This window comes from Dipodomys merriami, unplaced genomic scaffold (assembly GCF_024711535.1).
Source record: "Dipodomys merriami isolate MVZ:Mamm:240054 unplaced genomic scaffold, mDipMer1.0.p SCAF_136, whole genome shotgun sequence".
In the NCBI taxonomy this organism is placed as follows: Eukaryota; Metazoa; Chordata; class Mammalia; order Rodentia; family Heteromyidae; genus Dipodomys; species Dipodomys merriami.
Genome location: NW_027202671.1, coordinates 237,679 through 254,865, shown reverse-complemented (window position 1 = coordinate 254,865; position 17,187 = coordinate 237,679). Strand labels below are relative to the sequence as shown.

At 43.9% G+C, this 17,187-nt stretch overlaps 1 protein-coding gene and 1 long non-coding RNA gene across 2 annotated transcripts in view; one reads left to right on the top strand and one right to left on the bottom strand.

Annotated features, from left to right (window-relative positions):
• LOC138825215 (ubiquitin carboxyl-terminal hydrolase 39) overlaps positions 1–15,377 on the bottom strand; it is a 27,341-nt gene extending 11,964 nt beyond the window's left edge. Inside the window, exons 1-7 of the mRNA XM_070019604.1 lie at positions 15,071–15,377; positions 13,207–13,276; positions 10,677–10,771; positions 10,144–10,280; positions 8,914–9,066; positions 4,290–4,515; positions 1,813–1,890 (exon numbers count right to left, since the gene is read on the bottom strand). Coding sequence (XP_069875705.1) covers positions 1,813–1,890; positions 4,290–4,515; positions 8,914–9,066; positions 10,144–10,280; positions 10,677–10,771; positions 13,207–13,276; positions 15,071–15,347 — 1,036 coding nt within the window. The 5' untranslated portion in view covers positions 15,348–15,377. The remainder of the gene's footprint in view (positions 1–1,812; positions 1,891–4,289; positions 4,516–8,913; positions 9,067–10,143; positions 10,281–10,676; positions 10,772–13,206; positions 13,277–15,070) is intronic.
• LOC138825216 (uncharacterized) lies at positions 15,233–17,187 on the top strand. Its single transcript, XR_011371366.1, has 3 exons — positions 15,233–15,499; positions 16,096–16,150; positions 16,798–17,187. It is a non-coding gene; the product is annotated as an uncharacterized lncRNA (long non-coding RNA).

Below are 17,187 nucleotides of genomic sequence, written 5' to 3'. Positions count from 1 at the left end.
TCCAAGGCTGGTGCCAAGCAATAAATACAAGATTTTATCGAAAATAATTAAAAGTCCATAAGAGGGGCTGGGAAGGTGGCTCAGTGGTAGAGTGCTTGCCTTGCATGCCTGAGGCCCTGGGTTCAATTCCTCAACACCACATAAGCAAAAAGAAAAAAGCCGGAAGTGGCGCTGTGGCTCAAGTGGTAGAGCACTAGCCTTGAGCTGAAGAGCTGAGGGACAGCGCCCAGGCCCAGAGTTCAGGCCCCAGGACCGGACCCAAAAAAAAAAAAAAAAAAAAAAGAATCAGAGTTGGGGAATGGTTCAAGAGCACTTGCTTTGCAAGCATGGGACCCTAAGTTCAAAGCCCAGTGTGGCAAAAAAGAAAAAAAAAAAAAAACTGGGTCAGGATTTCTAGGACACAAACTACTTACTATTTTTTAAATTTACTTTAATTATTATTATTTTTTTTTTTATTCTGGTCATGGGGCCTGAACTCTGGGCCTGGGCGCTGTCCCTGAGCTCTTCAGCTCAAGGCTAGTGCTCTACGACTTGAGCCACAGCCCCACTCCTGGCTTTTTTCTTTTTGCTTATGTGCTGCTGAGGAATCCAACCCAGGGTCTCATGCATGCAAGGCAAGCACTCTACCACTGAGCCACCTTCCCAGCCCTTACTTTAATTATTTACAACTACTTAATTCACTCTACTGCTGAGCCATGCTTTCAGCCCTTTTTTGCACTGGTTGTTTTTGAGATAGAAATTTACTTCCTGTCCAGGTGCATTCCTGGATGGTGATGACTAGTTTTGCTTCCCACCATAGCAAGGATAACAGGTGTGAGCCACCACACCTGACTTCTTTCAGTTCAAAGGAAAACTCTGGAACTTCTCTGCTCCAGCTGGCCTGGACACATAATCCTCCCCATTTTCAGCCTCCCATGTAGCTAAGATTATGGGCATAAACCATGACAACCAGCTACAGATTAAGAAGGAGTCTCATGTATTCCTAGACTGTCCTCAAACCTCAATTCTCTGGTCTCAGCCTCCCAAGTAGGTAACATTACAGGCATAAGCTACCAGCTCCTGACTCTTATTCTTATATTTTCAATTACAATACTAGTTGTGCATATTTAGAGTATACAATTAGATTATTTCAATTCATGTATACAATATATGATGATCAGATCAGAGTAACTGGCATACCCATCACTTGTATTGGGAAGAATCAAAATCTTCTCTATTTTAAAATACAAATATTGCTTCCAACCATATTTACCCTATTTGCTACAGAACAGCAGGGTTATTCCTCAGGTCCAACTGTACATGTTAACCATCCTGTCTGCTCCCTATTTCCCCCACCCCCATCTCTAGTAACCACTATTCTACTCGATGAGATAAACCTCTTTGCCATCCATATGAGCAACAGTATATATATTTGTCTTTCTGTGCCTGACTTATTTCAATTAATGTAACATCTCAAAGTATTTCTGGTTATTGAAAGAGAATCAGTCATGGTAGCATACATCCTAGCACTTGGGAGGCAGAAACAAAGAGGATCACGAGTTTATGAGTTCTTAGCCTTAGTACAGTAAATTCTAGGATAGCCTGGATATCTAAATGACATCCTGTACAGTAAAATTACACATACCACACACCATGCTCTTAACAAAATATAAGAAGGGTCTATTTAGGAAGACATTTTACTGCATATATGTAATAGACACTAACTAACCTCCATACCCAAATATAAACAGTTAAAAACAAAAGGATGGGAAGTTGCAACATTTTTCAAAGGGAAGCACAGAAAAAGAGCTCCTTTTTCTAAGCATGACTTACTTTTCTTTTTCTTCTTTGTGCCCCCCAGAGCTGAGTGCAGAGCATTCAGAAACCAAGACAGGAAGTCAACTCCATCCCCTGGGAGAAAAAAAATGAAGCCTGATGAAGCTGGGAGGCAGGAGAAAAAACCAAACCAAGTACTGCTGGCCCCACTCCAGTCACGGCTCTTCCTCTTCCTCTCATTTCTACTTGACTATGGTCAAGTTCTTTTCTCCCTAGACATTCTGATCCATGGAAGGGCTTTCAATGATCATTTATAGCTCATACCTGTATCTCCATACCCAGTCATGAAAAATAAATGGCCAGGCACTGGTGGTTCACACCTGTAATCCCAGCTACTCAGGAGGCTGAGATCTGAGGATTGAGGTTCAAAGCCAGTCTGGGCAGGAATGTCCATGAGACTCATCTCCAATTAACTATCAGAAAACTGGAAGTGGTGCTGTGGCTGAAAGTGGTAGAGCAGTAGTTTTGAGTAAGAGAGCTCAGGGACAGAGCCCAGGCCCTTAGTTCAAGCTCCATGACCAACAAAAAGAAAAAGAAATTAATTAAGATCTTATAATATCTACTTCTCTAAAGTAAGCTCCAACTTCCTTCTCTTTTCCAGCAAGGGAACTTTCCTAGTGCTAATACTGAAAAAGTATCTGACAGGTATCTACAACTTGGAGTTCTGGAACAACACTATGGGTAATTCTGACCCACGAAAATACTGACTAATGATCCTATCAACTCAGGCATTTCTGGGATCACAATTACTTCCTTACCAAATACTTCTTTCTTTGTTTGTTTTGATCAGTTGTGGGGCTAGAACTCTAGGCCTGGGCGCTGTCCCTCAGCAATCCAGCTCAACACTAGTGCTCTACCACTTTAGCCACAGTGCCACTTCCACCCTTTTCTATTTATGTGATGCTGAGGAATCAAACCCAGGGCTTCATACATGGGAGGCAAGCACTCTACCACTGAGCCACCTTCCCAGCCTCCCAAATATTTCTTTATTAAGATTAAGTGACTACATGTTTCACAATACTGTGACAGTTATACTTAGTTAAGGTCACAAACACATTTTAATCTTCACAATGGTAATCATCATCATCTACAAAGTTTATGAATGCTAAGAACTTTAACACTAAGACTATTTCTTCCAAATCAGGTGTTATGTACTTTTCTTTCCTTTTGCTTAGTATCAGGTGTTCCCTCTTTCTCTCTCATTTCCTCCCTCCCTCCCATCACCACCCTTGAGTTTCTTAGTTCATTTTCATCAATGTCCAGTGCAGTTGCTGGGACCCTTTGTTGTATTTTTTCACCCGCTTTCCACTGATTCTGTGCTGTACTCCCAACTTCCCTAAGATGCGCTTTTAATTACTTCCTCTTTGCTCATTTAAAAGCTCAAACTCAAAGATATGCATGTGGTCGTGGTCTTCTTCCTCTTTTTTTTTTTTGCCAGTGCTGGAGTTTGAACTCAGGGTCTGGGTTCTGTTCCTGAGCCTCTCTGTGCTCAAGGCTAGGGCTCTACTACTTGAACAACAGCACCACTTCCAGCTATGTGGTACTAAGGAATTGTGGTACTAAGGAATTGAACCCAGGGCTTCACGTACTCTACCACATTCCCTTCTTAACTTAATTTCCCTAATCCTAAAGGCCTCTGACAACCCATAAAATGATCTTCTTTCTCCTCACATAGAACGCTTTTATGTGACAACAAATGATCTTAGCCTAAGAGATCCTGGAAAAGAAAAATCATGTCTCCTGCTATAGCAGCTCCAAAACCTAGCACAAATGCATGTTAAAGAATCTGATATGGGGGCTGGGAAAGTGGCTCAGTGGTAGAGCGCTTGCCTTGCATGGATGAGGCCCTGGGTTCGATTCCTCAGCACCACATAAGCAAAAAGAAAAAAAAGCCGGAAGTAGTGCTGTGGCTCAAGTGGTAGAGCGCTAGCTTTTAGCTGAAGAGCTGAGGAACAGCGCCCAAGCCCAGAGTTAAGGCCCCACAACCGGACCCCCCCCCAAAAAAAAGAATCTGATATGGATCTTGCCCATGTAATTGTAACCCCTCTGTACAGTATTTTCACAAAAAAAAAAGAATCTGATATGGGTGCTAATAGATACCATATAAAATACCAAGAGATAATGTCCACTCATAAAGCAATGCCAAATGAGGCTCAAAGAAATGAGAATAATCAAAATGGTTCATCTGAATATCTTTAGTGTAAGGTTTAAGATATGACAGAGGCCTAGTAAGGGATGAGCCTTTCCCAATCTCTCAGTTTTCCCCTAAGGGGTGAAGTTCATTTTGCCCAACAAGACAGCTGGAAGTTCTTGGGACTCTGAGCAGGGCTCACTGATTACAGACAAGGAATCAAACCACATGCAGTGAACACTCACTTCTTGCTATGAACAAAATCCACTGTAATGGAAATAAATGTGTTCATCAAACTAGTTTTGTTGTCCTCAAGGCAGAAAAACATAGATTTGTTCCTTACCTTGCTTGGTAATCTGAAAAGTCTTCTTGCTACAAAGGACAACAGCTTGAAGCATCTCATGGGGAGAGACATGTGCCTTGAAATTTCGTGGGTTCCAGAGCTTTCTCATCAGTTCTCCAAAACGCTGAACCAATAAGAACATGATATCCCCCGGAGGACGCTTGATGTTCTTATAATTGTCTTCTTCCAGGAAGTAGTTGCGGAGAGGAGGAACATTTGACAGAGCCTAGAAATCAAACCCTCTGGTTAATCCAAGCCATTCTGCAGGGCTACTTGGAGCCAGGCTGTACTAGCTAACATCCTTCTGATAGAATCTTCTGATGAACCTGGGAAAACCTTGAAGAGTAGAAGTAAGCAGGCCCTTAGCAAAGCCTTCCCAGAAGTGGCACTGTGATCTCATCTTGAGCAAAAGAAGCTCAGGGACAGCGCCCAGGCCCAGAGATCAAGCCCCAGGACCAGCCCCCCCCCCCAAAAAAAAAAAATTTTTTAAAGAAAGAAAAACAGGTGTTCAAACCCCTAGCCACTCATAAACTTATTAGTATTTTCCTTTTTTACTCTATGCCTGTGACATTAAAATTCAATAAAGGCCAGAAATACAAACATTCTCTTTATTGTCTCTTTTGGTTGGAGTAGAAAAATCTACCTGGGGAACAGAAGTTCCAAATCTTTAAACTCTACACTAAAATAATGTAAAAATTACCTTAATACAATTTGATGGTTGTGGGGCTGGGAAGGTGGCTCAGTGGTAGAGTGCTTGCCTTGCATGCATGAGGCCCTGGGTTCGATTCCCCAGCATCACATAAGCAAAAAGAAAAAAGCCGAAGTGGCGCTGGGCTCAAGTGGTAGAGCGTTGGCCTTGAGCTGAAGAGCTGAGGGACAGCACCCAAGCCCAGAGTTCAGGCCCCACGATCGGACCCAAAAAAAAAAAAATTTGATGGTTGTATATAAAAGTAAACACACATACTCGGATATGATAGAAAAGGTCAAGGTTTATAAGAACAAAAATAAATCTGACCTCATTAAGCAAAAAGATAAAGCTTCGGGAGAAAAGAAAAAAAAAGCATATATTCATTAATCTCAGGTAATAGAACAGGATGGAAGACCACAGAATTAAAATATGTAAGTAGGGCCCGGTGCTGGTAGCTCACACCTTTAATCCTAGCTACTCAGGAGGCTGAGATTGAGGATCCTGGTTCAAAGCCAGCCTGGGCAGGAAAGTCCACGAGACTCTTATCTCCAATTAATCACCAGAAAACCAGAAGTGGTACTGTGGGTCAATCGATAGAGCACTTGCCTTGAGCTGAACAGTTCAGGGACAGTGCCAAGGCCCAGAGTTTAAGCCCCATAACCAACCAAAAAAAAAAAAAAAAAAAATGTGAGAAGGAAAAAAAGGAAGGAAGAAAGAAAGGAGGGAGGAAAGGAGGAAAGGAGGGAAGGTAGGAGGGAGGGAGGGAGGGAGGGAGGGAGGGAGAGAGGGAGGAAGGAAGGAAGGAAGGAAGGAAGGAAGGAAGGAAGGAAGGAAGGAAGGAAGGAAGGAAGGAAGGACAGACAATAAAGGTTTTCTGCCACTTAGAGTTAATCCAGGATATCTCTGGGGAAGACAACTCAGGTCACCATAATTAAAAAGGGGAACAAACTTATCAAAATCAGCTAAAGGAACAAGAACCTCCTGCTGGGGGGAGGGAAGAGTTGGGGAGGTGGGGAGGGAAGGGATGGTAGGGGAAAAACAAAGGAGGAGGTAACAATGCCTGATAGGAATTACCTTACTCATGTAACTGTAACCCCTCTGTAGCTTTACAAAAAATATATATATACAAAAAAAAAAAGAACCTCTTGCTTACAGAATAATTACTAAACAGGAGAGTAACTTTCAAGAAGAGAAAGAGCATGGCTGATTCTCAGTTATCTTCCTGTAGAGAGGCTGCTCTTTGGCATTGACAACAAATATAGCCAACCATCAATAGAAAGAAATTAGCAGACCTCCAGAGAACTGCCAAGTCTCTTCAATTCTATTTTACTAGAAATATCATCAGAAGGTTTGTTCATGTAGCTATTCTTACACATAAAGAGACTCTTATGGGAACTAGAATTCACTAAGACTAACTGCGCTATCCATGTCCAAATCCTACCTGTATAAGAATAGTTCCCAAAGTCAAGAAAGGCTATAGCCTTTCTCTATAGAGAAAGAACAAGAAATGTCTCCACCTTAGGATTTAAGTTCTCCAGGAACAAGGGATCATACTAAAAGAATACACCAAATCTTTTTACCCAAAGTGTTATGGCAAAAATACAGTGCAAAACAAGTTTAAGTATCAGATCACAAAAGGTACAAATTGGCACAATTTGTTTTCTGTCCAGAGCCACAATTTACCCTGAAATAAGGTACTTTCTGTATTTAAGTTCCAAGACTGAAGTAGTCTCATTAGAGTGAAAGCAAATGGTAAAGGTCAACATTAGTTAAATTTTAGTTAATTTATCTATGAATCAGGAAATGGCTAAATGAGGCTGCCACACGACAGATTACATATATACATACACACACTTAGAAAAAAGTTGTACTGGGCTGGGAAGTTGGCTCAGTGGTAGAGTGCTTGCCTTGCATGCATGAGGCTCTGGGTTTGATTCCTCAGCACCACATAAGCAAAAAGAAAAAAGCCGGAAGTGGCGCTGTGGCTCAAGTGGTAGATGCTAGCCTTGAGCTGAAGAGCTGAGGGACAGCGCCCAGGCCCAGAGTTCAGGCCCCACGACCGGACCCAAAAAAAAAAAAAAAAAAAAAGAAAAAAGTTGTACTACTATACAGTGTTAACTACCTAGTATTCTAGGTAGTTAAGTGCATTAGGGAAGTAAAGGAATAAATAATTATATTACAAAGTTTTCACTTTTTTGGGGGGGGCCAAGTCCTGGGGGCTTGAACTCAGGGCCTGGGCACTGTCCCTCAGCTAGCTTCTTTTTGTTTAAGGCTAGCACTCTACTACTTGAGACAAAGTGCCACTTCCAGCTGCTTTATGTTGTACTAAGGAATCAAACCCAGGGCCTCATACTAGGCATGCAGTCTACCACTAACCCACATTCCCAGCCCTAAAGTTTTCACTTAATGTGTGCACTTTTCTCTCAATAAGCCTGTGTCCATGTTTGCCATTTTTTTTTTGGGGGGGGGGGAAGCAGGCAGTGTCTTATTTATGTAGCCCAGGCTGGCCTTCAACCCTAGATCCTCCAGCTCCCACTTCTTGAACCATGATAGGTTTTTTTTTTTTTTTTTTTTTTGGGGGGGGGTCAGTGATAGGGCTTGAACTCTGGGCCTGGACCTGGTCCCTGAGCTGTTCAACTCAAGATGAGCACTCTATCACTTGAGCCACAGCACCACTTCCGGTTTTCTGGTGGTTAATTGGAGACAAGAGTCTCACAGACTTTCCTGCCCAAGCTGGCTTCTTATACCACGAGCCTCAGATCTCAGCCTCCTGAGTAGCTAGGATTATAGCTGTGAGCCACTGGTGCTTTTCTTATTTGTGCCAGTACTAGGGGTTAAATTGAGGACCTGGGGCTAGGAAGGTGGCTCAGTGATAGAGTGCTTGTCTCGCATGCATGAGGCCCTGGGTTCAATTCCTCAGCACTTCATAAACAGAAAAGGCCGGAAGTGGAGCTGTGGCTCAAAAAGTGGTAGAATGTTAGCCTTAAGTTGAAGAGCTGAGGGACAGCACCTAGACCCAGAGTTCAAGCCCCATAACCGACAAAAAACTAAGGACCTGAGCTCTGTCCCTTAGCTTTTTCTAGCAAGGCTGGTGTTCTACCAATTGAGCTACAGCTCTACTCCTAGCTATTCAGTGGTTAATTGGGGAAAAGAATCTCCTAGGCTTTCTTGCCCACCTGGAGTTAAATCGAGATCCTCAGATCTCAGCCTCCTCAGTGGCTAGGATTACAAGCATGAGCCAATGACACCTAGCTTCTAAATTTCTACAATGTACATATTGTTTGTTTTTGTTTTTTAATCTTGGAAAAAACATCTTGTATTTGAAAATAGAACTTTGTCTTTCTGCCTTTCCCATTTCAGGTTCCAAGCACAGAAGAGGACAGCTTGCACAAAAGACATCTACATCAAGAAAAACAGAAAAGAAAGGTTGATATGCTTCTTATTTGGCACTGCCCTGCAATAGATTCTACCTCCAATTTCTTTTTTCTTTTTTTTTTTTTTGGGGGGGGGTCCAGTCATGGGGCCTGAACTCTGGGCCTGGGCGCTGTCCCTCAGCTCTTCAACTCAAGGCTAGCACTCTACCACTTGAGCCACAGCACCACTTTCCAGCTTTTTCTTTTTGCTTATGTGGTGCTGAGGAATCGAAGCCAGGGCCTCATGCATGCAAGGCAAGCGCTCTACCACTGAGCCACCTTCCCAGCCCCTACCTCCAGTTTCTTGAAAAGTACAAAATCCATAAGCCTAGAGACTGGAAAAAGTCACAGCATTTCTCCTTGACCAGAAAGATCCGTTCTGCTTGTCAAAGAACGATACTCAAGTAGAGATCACACCAGATCCAGTGTCTAGGATGGTCTGCTTGTACTCTATAAGAAAGCAGTTATTTCTGAGCCAATCTTCCTATTGCTTCTCAGTTACCATGTTCTTATTTGATCTCACCTGAAGAACAGCATTGGCATAATCGTTGGCCTTTATGTTATTCAGTCCCACAATACCCGGCAGGTAGGTAGTACCATCATACGCCCGAGACAATTTGGCTTGCTTGTCCAAGTTTGCAATTTGTTGTTTTGTGAAAGTTGGTTTCAACACATACTACAAAGCAAAAGAAAATTCCAAATTGTTTTACAGCTGTAAACAGAATTTAAAAATTATGTCTAAGCCAGGTGCTAGTAGCTCACATCTATAATCCTAGCTACTCAGGAGGCTGAGATCTGAGGATTGCAGTTCAAAGTCAGCCCAGGCAGGAAAGTCCTTGACACTCTTATCTCCAATTAACCATGAGAAAATTGAAAGTAGAGCTGTGGCTCAAAGTGGAGAGTGCTAGTTTTGAGCAGAAAAGCTCAGGGACAGTGCCCAGGCCCTGAGTTTAAGTGCCATGACTGACAAAACGAAACAAAAAAACCAACCATTAGAGATAAAGACCAAAATAACATGAGGTAAGGTCTCCCACATTGCTAATCTTTGAGGAGTTCTCTATGTCTAAACACAATCACTGAGTCTCAAGTCTTTCCTCAGACTTCCAGTCTGGTCAACTCCATGATCAATATCTATCAGATACCATGAGATTCTTAGTTCTCTAAGGGCAAGAGAAGCCTGAGTCTTGGGCAGAGTCGCACCCTTAACAGCACTCTCAATAGTAGCTAGCTTAGGAAAGGAACAATTCTTCGCCTCTGCACAAGACTGGGGTGGAGGGGCTCCAAGGAACAAGACCACAAGCTTCACAGTCACAGATTTATAAGCCCATATGTCTTGGGCTGGACAGAGGTCATCATGAACTTGTTTTGTAACCCTGAATTTATTTCAATTTCTCTCTTTGTCCAGATTCTTCCCTGATATTAGGCAGGGCATTTTCCTGGCAGTTTCCTGAGTATGTCAAAAAGAATGTGTTGCGGGGTGCTAGTGGCTCACACCTGTAATCCTAGCTACTTAGGAGGCTGAGATCTGAGAATCATAGTTCGAAGCCAGTGCAGGCAGTGAAGTCCATGAAACTCTTATCTCCAATAAACTACTAAGAAAAGATTGGAAAAGCACTGTGGCTTAAGTGGTAGAGTGCTAGCCTTGAGCCAAAGAAGCTCAGAGATAGCACCCAGACCCTGAGTCCAAGCCCTACAACTGGTACACATACACACAAAAAAATGTGTCCCAAACTACCCCCTCTCAGATACATACCGTGATATCCTCCAGGGAGGAATCAATGATCTCATAGTTATCTGGAAGGCAATAAAACTTGAGGGTATGGAGATTGAGGAAGACATGGTGGCTGAATTGGACGCTGTGTATGTAGGCATGAGACTTCAAACCTCGGCCTGTATGGAAGGGCAAAAGGCTGTAAGAAAAGGTCCTAGAAAAAGCATAGCTCAGATTTGCTTTTTCCTATGTACTAGAATGTGTTAAAAACAGCAAAAATAAGCCATGTGTATAGCTCACGCCTATAATACTAGCTATTCAGGAGGATGAGATCTGAGGATTATGGTTTGAATTCTGCCAGTTCTGGAAGGAAAGTCCATGAGACTCTTATCAACTAACCACCAAAAGCCAGAAATGGAGCGTGGCTCAAGTAGTATGGACTGGCCTTGAGCACAAAAGCTCAAGAACAGTGCCCATGCCTTGAGTTTAAGTCCCAAAATAGCACACTCACACACAAAATAGACATGCAGATAGTGCCCCCAAAAAGTTTATACTTTTAAAATATCCATCTTTACCTTGAAAGTATTTCCCACATACCAGACAGGCATAAGCATTGATATGTGAGAGAGAAATAGAACACAGCTTCTCAAAGTCAAAGTCCAGCACACTCCTGAAAGAACCAAAATAGCACAACAATAAAAATACAATTAATAAGGTAGGATATCTAAGAGGGTACCCAACTGAAGCAATGCTGGCTACATGTTTCACAAAATCACATAGCATCCTTCATAGAACAGTTCAAAAACCACATATAACCACAGCAAGTTTCTATCATTCCCCATCTCAACCTACCACACTTCACAGCAATGTCATGTCTACACTGAACGCACAATGTCCATGACTCTCTTCCTCATTAGTTTTTACTTACCATGAATTCTTCAAGAGTGAATTCAACTAATCCTGGATCAACATACTTGGGAAAATAAATAACTGCATACACACTAGCCCCATTTACTTTATTGTATCATTAGTTCCTAACAGATATAGTATGACAAGCATTAACACTGAATTAGGGATTACTGAAAACCTAGAAATGACTTAAGAGTATATAGGAGGATGTATATGAGCTATATACAAATACTATGCTAGCTTAGAGAACTTGAGCATCCAAATTGGTCTTAGTACCGATCTCCCAAGTATACAAAGGGATAACCATATTTATAACCAGTCAAGGACTTTCGGTTATGGTCACTTTCTTTGGAGGCAAAGCTACAAGTAGAATTAAAGTAAAAAGGCCCCACAATATCCTGGGGGTGAAAGGACATAAAAAGAGTGAATATAGCTGGATACCAGTAGCTCATACCTATAATTGTTGCTACTCAGAAGGCTGAGACCTGAGGATCATGGTTAAAAGCCAGTCCAAACAGGAAATTCCATAAGACTTTTACTTCCAATTAGTCACCAAAAAGCCAGAAGCAGATGTGTGGTTTAAGTGGTAGACTCTTCCAATTAACCACCCAAAAGCCAGAAGCGGATGTGGTTCAAGTAATAGAGTGCTAGCCTTGAGTAAAAGAGCTCAAGGAAAGTTGGGCACTGGTGGCTCACGCCTATAATCCTAGCTACTCAGGAGGCTGAGATCTGGGGATCACTGTTCAAAGCCAGCCAAGGCAGGAAAATTTGTGAAACTGTTATCTCCAATAAACCACTCAGAAAACCAGAAGTGGTGCTATGGCTCAAGTGGTAGAGCACTGGCCTTGAGCTGAAGAGCTGAGGGACAGCATCCAGGCCCATAGTTCAAGCCCCATGACTAACCAAAAGAAAAAAAGAAAAAGCTCAAGGACAGTACTCAGACCCACAACCAGGAGGAGAGAGGACAGGGAGAGTGAATACAACCTTTGATAAAAATAAGTATTTTTTTGTTCATAAAAATAAACTGGAGGGATGCTGGGCATGGGTGGCTCACACCTATAATCCTAGCTACAAAGGAGGCTGAGATCTGTGGATTGAGGTTCAAAGCCAGCCCAGGCAGGAAAGTCCATGAGACTTGTATCTCTGATAAACTACTTAGAAAAAGCCAGTGCAGTGGCTCAAGTAGAGCACTAGCTTTGAGCACAAAGAAGCTCATGGACAACACACAGGACAAGAGTTCAAGACTCAGGACCCACAAAAAAAATAAACTGGAGCCGGGCCACCAGTGGCTCTTGCCTATAATCCTAGCTACTCAGGACGTTGAGATCTGAAGATCACAGTTCAAAGCCAGCCTGGGCAGGAAAATCCGTGAAACTCTTATCTCCCATAAACCACCAGAACACCAGAAGTGGCTCTGTGGCTCAAGTGGTAGAGTGCTAGCCTTGAGCTGAAGAGCTGAAGGACAGCAACAGAGTTCAAGCTCCATGACCAACAAAACAAACAAACAAACAAACTGGAAAAGACTGGGATGAGTGATAATGTTGAAAGGGGTGACATTGATCAAGAGGCACTGCATCCATAAACTGCTGTTGAATGGCATTCCTTTGTACATCTACCTAAAGGAAAAAATACATACTTTAAAAATAAAAATAAAGGGGCTGGGAAGGTGGCTCAGTGGTAGAGCGCTTGCCTTGCATGCATGAGGCCCTGGCTTCGATTCCTCAGCACCACATAAGCAAAAAGAAAAAAGCCAGCAGTGGCACTGTGGCTCAAGTGGTAGAGCACTAGCCTTGAACTGAAGAGTTGAGGGACAGCATCCAGGCCAAGAGTTCAGGCCCCACGACCGGACCCAAAAAATAAATAAAAATAAAAATAAATACAGGTGCCAGTGACTCACAGGCCAGCCCCAGGACCAGCATAACAAGAGAGCTGAGCATTATTGTACATATTTATAATCCTGTAATCACAGCATTCAAGAAACTATGGCAGGAGGATTCTGAATTCAAAGCCTGTATGAGCTACATAGCAAGATCCTCTCAAAAAAACATAAATAAACATGGCAAGAAACGTTTTCTCTGCAGTAAGTTTTAAAAGGAATCAAATTAGTGGATGTGTTGTCTAATGTACAATCCAAAAAACTTCCAACATAAATTACATTTTTCTTTTAGTACCCTCCAGCATCTCTATCACACTCACCTGTTAATAGTATCCAAGTATGGGCAGTGGCGGCTCCTCCGGTCTTCAGAATCAACACGGCCATTCTTTGCTAAAAGAAACACCATCATACATCAATTATCAACACACACACACACACAGAGAGAGAGAGAGAGAGAGAGAGAGAGAGAGAGAGAGAGAGAGAGAGAGAGAGAGAGAAAACCCCGATTAAAACAAGCTCAATCCTAAATTGAGCTCGTCTTTTTCAAATGGCAAAAACAGCCCCTAAAAAAAGCCCAGTAATGGGGACAGAAGGTGTAACTCACAAGGCCCTCAGTTAACACACTTTTTGAGGGGTGCCAGTCCTGGGGCTTAAACTCAGGGCCTGGGCACTGTCTTGGAGCTTTTGTACTCAAGGCCAGTGCTCTACCACTTAAGCCATAGCTCCACTTCTGGCTTTTTGGTGGTTAACTGGAGACAACAGTCTCATGAACTTTCCTGCCTGGGCTGGCTTGTAACTGAGATCCTCAGCATCCTGAGTAACTAGTATTATAGGTATGAGCCACTGCACCAGGATACGTACTACAGATTTTTAATAGTGATAAATAAAAAGTTCTATCTGTGGCTGGATGTGATGGTACACACCTATTATTGTAGTTTCTCAAGATGCTAAGACTGGGAGGACTATAGTTGAAGGCCATCCAGGGCAAAAACCTTTACAAGACCCCATCTCAATTAATAAAAAGCTGGACATGGAGGTACATGCCTGTCATCCCATGGATTTATAAAGAGGAGGATCGAGGTCTAGGACATCCAGAATAAAAAGTGAGAATCTATTAAAAATAAATAAATAAAAAGGGATGGGAATGTGGTTCATCCGCCTAGCAAGCACAAGGCCCTAATACTGACCCCAAAGAAGATCCTATTTTGGGGGGAAAAGAGGGGAGGAAGAGTTCAGTAATAGAACAGTCCACAAACTAGGAGACTAACATACATGTTTACAACACATCTATCAATAAGCTTCATTATCACATAAAGGAATCCAAAGAAACATTAAAAATACCATGAAACACATCACAAGCAGTAAGGTAAACTGTATATCCTCAAATCTACCACTGCTAAAGAACCGAGTAGGATCTGGTATTTTACCAAACTATTCGCAAACTAAGAAGTTGGGTGGATGCTAGTAGAACGCATGCTGCTATTTGGTCTAAAACAAAAGGTAAGATTATTGCAGGAATAGCAGTTGCCAAGACTATACAAGCACTGGGTCCGTTACCAAACAGGATTATGAAAACAATACATTCCACATGTTGAGTCTCATTACTCAAGGACACCCTAAGGGAATCGGAATCTTTTACAAATGCTAGGGCACCCGCCTCTTTCCTTCCCTAGGTAGAAGACACCACCTCAGTCTAACAAGGCTGTGCACCACACCCACCACCTTGACCAGACAGTGCCAGAGCCAAAGGCAATCAATCAGCCTCTGGCCACCCTAAGGCAGAACTCTGGAGAGACCACCGAATTGTTTCCCAACTACCGAACTGGTAACTAGCCAGCACTCAGGTGTGTCCGGACCTCAGCCTCTCCGTTCAATAGTCTGATAACCAGAAATCTCGGAGCAGGACACCCACACACACACACCTACCTCCCTTTTGCAAAAACGGAAGCAGCTAACATCGGCAGTCAGTCGCCCCGAGGCCCACAGAGGGTAAAGGGGGAGGGGGGGGAGATGCTAATGTGGATTCTAACGACGGTAGTTACTTTCAACCCCGGGGCTGGTGTCACCACGAAGTCCACCCGCCCACCCCCGCCTCGCTCTTCCCGCCTCCGGGCAAGGAAATGAAAGCTCTCTTTTTTTAAGGTTGTGAAGGTGTAAGTTGCGCCCGGCCCCGGCCCCGCGCACCTCGCACCTCCCGCTCGGGCTCCGAGTCCTCGTCGGCCTCGCGCTCCCGCTTCACCCGCACGGGCGGGACCGCCGCGGGCAGCAGCTGCGGCGCCTCGCGCGCGCTCGCCGGCTTGACCTCGCGCTTCACGCGCACCGGGCTGCCCCGGGAGCCTGCCGCCTCGGGCTCCCGTTCCCGGTCTCGCTCCCGCTTGACACGACTCGAGCTGCCCCGCGCCTCGGACTCGCGCTTCCCGCGGGCGGAACCACGAGACTCCCGCTTAGATCGGCTGGACATCGCCACTATTACCGGAGGACTGAGCGCAGGCGCCGGGCACGCTCGAGCGCGCGGCCCGCGGCCAATCAGGAGAAGAAGAGCAGGTCAACGCAAAGCTCGCTACGAGTCGCCGAGAAGGACAAATCTAGCTGCTGAAGCCCTATGGGGAGTAGGTGCGTTGCTATGGGCCGGTCCTGGGCCTACCGCCTCAATACCCGTAGTTTCTTCCCCGATTAAAGAGATCAGTGCCTTTGACTAGTTAGTTTTCTGGATAAAGGAAACTGTCATGCCACTCCAGATTTTTAAAGACACTCCGTGTTGTCTCCTCCACACCTGAAGACTGGTGACCTTGCACAGGAAAAGGAGACAATATCCTCAAATTATCTCCTTCATGCTTTTAATCCCAGTTTAGAGGGTTATTGGTATCAGGAAAATGCAAAGGCCCTACCGGGGCGCACTTACACATGAAGCTAGTAAAACTGCAGATTCAAGACCTGCCTTGAACTTGACATTTTTGGAAATGTTTTGGGTGAGATGGGTATGGAAAGGGGTAAGGATATAGTTTTGTGGTGCTGGGGACCAAACCCAGAGCCTCACACTGGCTAAGCACAGGCTTTACCACTGAGCCACATTCCTAGCACCTACTTAGGAGTTTTCTTTTTTTAATTTTTTATTATAAAGGTGATATACAGAGGTGTTAGTTATGTAAGTCAGGTAATGAGTACATTTCTTTTTGGACAATGTTTACCCCTTCCCTCTCTTCCTCCAGGTTTTCCCTGCCATCCTGCCCACAAGTTGTACAGTTCATTTCACCATAGTGTTTAGTGAGTACCACTGCTGCATTTGTTTACCCTTTGTCCCTCCATTTCTGTGCCCTCCCCTTTATCCTCCAAAAGTGACTTGGGTTTTCTTAACCGTTCCATTGAAATACAATTGACATATTGGATATTGAGCATTTAACGTGTACTATTTGCTAAATTCTTTTTTTTTTTTTTTTGCCAGTCATGGGGCCTGAACTCTGGGTCTGGGGGCTGTCCCTCAGCTCTTCAGCTCAAGGCTAGCGCTCTACCACTTGAGCCACAGCGCCACTTTCGGCTTTTTCTGTTTATGTGGTGCTGAGGAATCGAACCCAGGGCCTCATGCTTGCAAGGCATGCACTCTACCGCTGAGCTACCTTCCCAGCCCCTATTTGCTAAATTCTTGTTTGGACACTTGTGAAGCTATCACTACAATCAAGGAAGGGAACCTGTCCCACCCTAGAAGGGTCCTGTACCTCTAAAGTATCTCCACCTGGACCACTAACTTGCTGTCACTATAGTAATTGTATATTCTGTAGTTTTATACCCAGGTATCATAGAGTGTGCCCTGGCTTGTTTCACTTTCCGTCTTTTCCATGATCCCATCATAGTGAAGTGTTTGGACAGTTCATTCCTTTGTCTTGTATTGTGATATTCCATTTTGTGGATGTAAGGTCCGCTCCTGGATGGCTAGCAGACTCCACCCTCCTCGCAGCAAAGTCTCCACCCAGTACCTGCATTACCTAGGCAACTGGGACACCTGGAAGAGGTCACATCTGCATCTGCTGAGGTCACATCTGAATTTGATGTGGCCACACCTTTCCCCGCCCATACCCTAGATAAGGCCTAGCTCAGGCCCAGGCTCTCTGTTCTATTCTAGCTCTCTCTGCTACCTAGCTCTCTCTGTTCTTTTCTAGCTTTCTCTCTGCCTTTTTCTAGCTCTCTCTGCTCTCTCTCTCTCTGTTCTTTTCTTGCTCTCTCTGCTCTTTTCTAGCTCTTTTCTCTCTCTTTCCTCTCTCTTTTGCCAGCCACGTGGAGTACCAACCTTGCCTGGTCCCATCAGG